Here is a 5,000-nt window from a genome sequence, read left to right as displayed (position 1 = left end):
GTCCCAATTTTTTTGCACAAAAAGATCCCGTCCTGATGTTTCTTACAGTGAGGTCACACTCCATGTTTGGATGTGTGTGTGACTGTGTCATTTTAGTTTTTTCAAAAATGCAGGGGTGCGTTTCTCGACAATGTCCTTGCTAACTAAGTTAGTTAGCAACTTACTTGGTTGCAATGCAGTTTCCCATTGGAAACGTACTAAGTTGCTAACTAGTTAGCAATGTTGCTTTCGAGAAACGGGTCCAGTTTTTTTTCCGTGCATATGGAAAGCATCAATCAAGAATATGTTGGTTGTAGCTAAAATGTTGACCCATCTTTGCACTGAAAAGGCTTCTGGTAGTGCATGACGAACGATGGCACACACTTGCTGACGTTGATATATATGTAGTAGGGCTGTAACGATATTGTACCGAACCGAGAAATCGCGATACACGGAGTTACAATACTGTATCGTGATACAAGGAGGCAGTATCGTGATACGCCCTTTCAAAGTTTTGTTGCCCAGCAGTCCAGAAAACAAACACATGATATGAAGTTTCCCAGCTTCAAATCATTACCATTATTTTATTTAAACTTTTAAAAAATATTAGTAGTCTCTTGTAACCTATTCTACCTATAAACTATCACATTTTTTAATTCATAATTTTATTTTATAATGTTGGCTATGTGAAATCATGCAGTGTATCGAACCGTAGGTCATAAATCGTGATACGAATCGAATCGTGAGTTGAGTGTATCGTTACAGCCCTAATATGTAGAGTTGTTAACCCTATGGGTCCTTGTGCCCACGTGCTACGCTTATAGTCCTCTTGTCTTCAAAGTTCTTCAGAAAAACTCTACCCTTTGACACCCTCCCCCCCTCCATCCTTGCTATCTTTCTCTCTTACTCTTTGTGTCTATTTGAAGTGTGGCAAGGAAATGTCTGTCTTTCAGTGTGTCTGTGTGTGTGTGTGTGTGTGTGTGTGTGTGTGTGTGTGTGTGTGTGTGTGTGTGTGTGTGTGTGTGTGTGTGTGTGTGTGTGTGCGTGTGTGTGTGTGTGTGTGTGTGTGTGTGTGTGTGTGTGTGTGTGTGTGTGCATGCATGCATGCGTGTGTGTGTGTGTGTGTGTGTGTGTGTGTGTGTGTGTGTGTGTGTGTGTGTGTGTGTGAGTGTGTGTGTGTGAGTGCATATGTGTGTGTGTGCATGTGTGTGTTTCACTGTAGTGATATTCCTTCATCCTCATTCTCAGGTCACCGTAATGTGGTTCTCCGTCCTCCTCATCCTCGCCCAGGTTTGCAGCACGCCTGTGTGTGTGTGTGTGTGTGTGTGTGTGTGTGTGTGTGTGTGTGTGTGTGTGTGTGTGTGTGTGTCTTGACCCCTTTTCACCCTTATTGCCAGCATCATGTAAACATGAGGGTTCCAGCTTCCTGCTGTGCCTACAGCTGTGTGTGTGTGTGCGCGTGTGTTGTGCGTGCATGTGTGTGTTAGCCTTGACTTTGCGTGCATGTGCATGTCATCCATTAAGCAAACCTCAATGTGTGTGTGTGTGTGTGTGTGTGTGTGTGTGCATGTGTGTGTGTGTGTGTGTATGTGTAGTGTGTGTGTACTGTGTGTGTGTGTGTGTGTGCTTGTACTGTGTGTGTGTGTGTGCGTGTGTGTGTGCGTACTGTGTGTGTGTGTGTGTGTGGGTACTGTATGTGTGTGTGTGTGTGTATGTGTTTGTGTGTGCGTGTGTGTGTGTGCATGTGTGTGTGTGTGTGTGTGTGTGTGCAGCAAAAAATAACCATTAACTCATTAACTCATCCCCTCTCCCCTTACTTCCACTTTGCCTTGCCCTGCCCGGCAGGCTATCGCAAGGGAGTATCCAGCCCTCCACAGCTCAAAGGTTTGCACCTGTGTGTGTGTGTGTGTGTGTGTGTGTGTGTGTGTGTGTGTGTGTGTGTGTGTGTGTGTGTGTGTGTGTGTGTGTGTGTGTGTGTGTGTGTGTTGCTATCATCTTCTTCCTTACAGTTTCTGATCATGGGGTTCCCCCTCATCATACGTATGTGCTCTGGGCGTAAACGCTGTGTGTGTGTGTGTGTGTGTGTGTGTGTGTGTGTGTGTGTGTGTGTGTGTGTGTGTGTGTGTGTGTGTGTGTGTGTGTGTGTGTGTGTGTGTGCGATCACATGGGCGTAAAAGCTTACATTTGATTGTGTGCTGTGCTTTGGTGTGGTGTGTCCTGGAATCACAATGAGAAGTGGAAATTATTCATTTAAATTTATTCATTGAAATTATTCTCTGTCACTCCTGATTCACACACAGACACACACAGACACACACACACACACACACACACACACACACACACACACACACACACACACACACACACACACACACACACACACACACACACACACACACACACACACACACACACACACACACTATATATATACCCAAAACATGGATGGACATTGGCACGAGCCATCAGCAAAAATACAGCAGTGGCTGCAAGAATTCGGGCCACGGTCATGTCATGGGTAAGCGGTTAGGGTGTCAGACTTGTAGCCCAAAGGTTACTGGTCCGACTCCCGACCAGCCAGGTTGGTGGGGGGAGTAATTAAGCAGTGCTCTCCCCCATATTCCTCCATGACTGAGGTACCCTGATCATGGTACCGTCCCGCCGCACTGCTCCCATTGGGGGCTGCCCCCTTGCACGGGTGAGGCAAAAATGCAATTTCGTTGTGTGCAGTGTGCAGTGAACACTTGTGTGCTGTGGAGTGCTGTGTCACAATGACAATGGGAGTTGGAGTTTCCCAGGTGGGCTTTCACTTCACTTTCGCTTTCACCAAGGGAATGTTTCTTCTTCTGCTAGGCCCAAGTGACTGTTTGGTGATAAGATCAAATAGAGGGCTCAGGGCTGGTGCGGCTTGGATGTCTTCTTTTTTCCTATTTGTTTTTAACAAAATTGTATAGTTTTAAAATAGTAAGACATCAGTGCTGCACCAGCTTGTTTAAAATGTATTAAGTAAGGGTTAACGTTCGGCGAGAAGGTCGCTACCATGGAATAGCAGCACGACAGAGAGAATCTTTAGACCCCGACGCGGAGCGGAGGGGTCTTGTTCTCTCTGAAGTGCTGCTATTCCACAAAGCGACCGACTCGCCGAACGTTAACCCGCTTATTATATGGATATACAGTACGTAAATGATTCACACATGGCGGGGACATTTCTTTATTTAATGTTAAGTTTATTATAATTTTTCATGTCAAAAGATTGTTGCTGATTAGAGTGACAAAAGACCGGACCCCCTGCGGAGTGAATATGAAACATTCGCTTTAGCAGTGAAAAGTCTTGTTGCCATTGACAGCGGTCTGATATAGACCAACTCGTCCTTATCTCAAATATCAGACGTGCGAACGTTGGGGAGCCCCATTGAAATGAATGGAGCATTCGACCGATGATGTCACACCATATAATAATTCATTTTATGACCTGGTCATGTTCTGGTTGCACACTGGAGCTGAATCCAGAATCAAAAACTGTATTAAACAAAGCCGAAAAAAGTAAATAAAACCGACAGACGGGACAAACGTTTCGGGTCTAGCCCGTCATCAGTTTTCCCAGGTTATTTACTTTTTTCGGCTTTGTTTAATACAGTCCCAGGGAACACTGATGATGGGCTAGACCCGAAACGTTTGTCCCCTGTCTGTCGGTTTATCTACTTTTTTCGGCTTTTGTTTTCGGCTTTGCAGTTTTTGATTCTGCATTCAGCTCCAGTGTGCGACTCCTTTCTTCCTTTTCATTATACTGCTCTTGGAATTATGCACCGAGCGATACGCTCAGGATAAGACATTGGCGCGGACGCCACCCCACCATTACTACACATTCTGGTTGCAACACATTTCACCACCTCCTCTGATATCCACCCCCAGGTCTACAACTACGACTAAACAGTAATCGGCAACATGGATTCATTAGTTACATTGCAATGTCACGTATTACAAATGACCCGGTTTGAACTCTTCAGTTCAACTAGGTGGTGATTTTAAGCACGCAGTCACATGGCTGAATTGCACAGGTAAAGCCAGATACATTGGAATATGTGGCCCTGGATTGTAAGCCCAACTACTGGTTGCCCATCACTGGGCCTGCAAGTTGGTGTGTGCCTGGTGACTTTGGCCACATTTGTAACTCCAAACTCCCGTTTATATTTTTTTAATGTGAAACGGTACACATTTAAAGGGACACTGTGTGAGATTTTTAGTTGTTTATTTCCAGAATTCATGCTGCCCATTCACTAATGTTACCTTTTTCATGAATACTTACCACCAGCATCAAATTCCAAGTATTCATTATGACTGGAAAAATTGCACTTTTCATACATGAAAAGGGGGATCTTCTCCATGGTCCGCCATTTTGAATTTCCAAAAATAGCCATTTTTAGCTGCAAAAATGACTGTACTTGGACCATACTAGAAAATATTTGTTTATTACTTAGTAAACTTTCATGTAAAGGTCAAATTTGGCAATAGGCAGCCCAGTTTCAATGAGCAGCATAGTTGCAGTACCTTTTTTGACCATTTCCTGCACAGTGTCCCTTTTAGAAGAGAAACGGGAGCTTGGTGTTGTGGACTTCATTTTTTTGCTTTTATTTGACTTTGCTTGACCAGCACACATTTTTGAGATGGGTGCGCGTGATTTTTTTTTCTTTGTTAAACACATTTGTAACTCCCCACCTCTGATATCCACCCTTAGGTCCCCTCCATAAGGGCCAGTCTCGGCCCCAGCGTGGCGGTGGCGGTGGCCCCCACCAGACCCCTCATCGCTGGGGCAGCAGTATCACAGGCTTGGGTGGGCCCCGCCGGGACCCCCCGTCCCAACGCTCCTTCAGCCAGAGCAAGGTGGGTAGGAAGGGACAATGGTGGACTTATGATGACACCCCATGATGAGTGTAGTGTGTGTGTGTGTGTGTGTGTGTGTGCGCGAGTGTGTGTGTGTGTGTGTGTGTGTGTGTGTGTGTGTGTGTGTGTGTGTGTGT

The 5,000-nt window shown here is 45.3% G+C and overlaps 1 protein-coding gene across 1 annotated transcript in view; it reads left to right on the top strand.

Annotated features, from left to right (window-relative positions):
• lca5 (lebercilin LCA5) overlaps positions 1-5,000 on the top strand; it is a 42,831-nt gene that overhangs the window by 10,177 nt on the left and 27,654 nt on the right. Inside the window, exon 5 of the mRNA XM_063223439.1 lies at positions 4,718-4,863. Within this exon, the coding sequence (XP_063079509.1) occupies positions 4,718-4,863 (146 nt within the window). The remainder of the gene's footprint in view (positions 1-4,717; positions 4,864-5,000) is intronic.

This window comes from Engraulis encrasicolus, chromosome 18, assembly GCF_034702125.1.
Source record: "Engraulis encrasicolus isolate BLACKSEA-1 chromosome 18, IST_EnEncr_1.0, whole genome shotgun sequence".
NCBI classification, from domain to species: Eukaryota; Metazoa; Chordata; class Actinopteri; order Clupeiformes; family Engraulidae; genus Engraulis; species Engraulis encrasicolus.
This window is presented reverse-complemented; position numbering and strand designations above follow the sequence as displayed.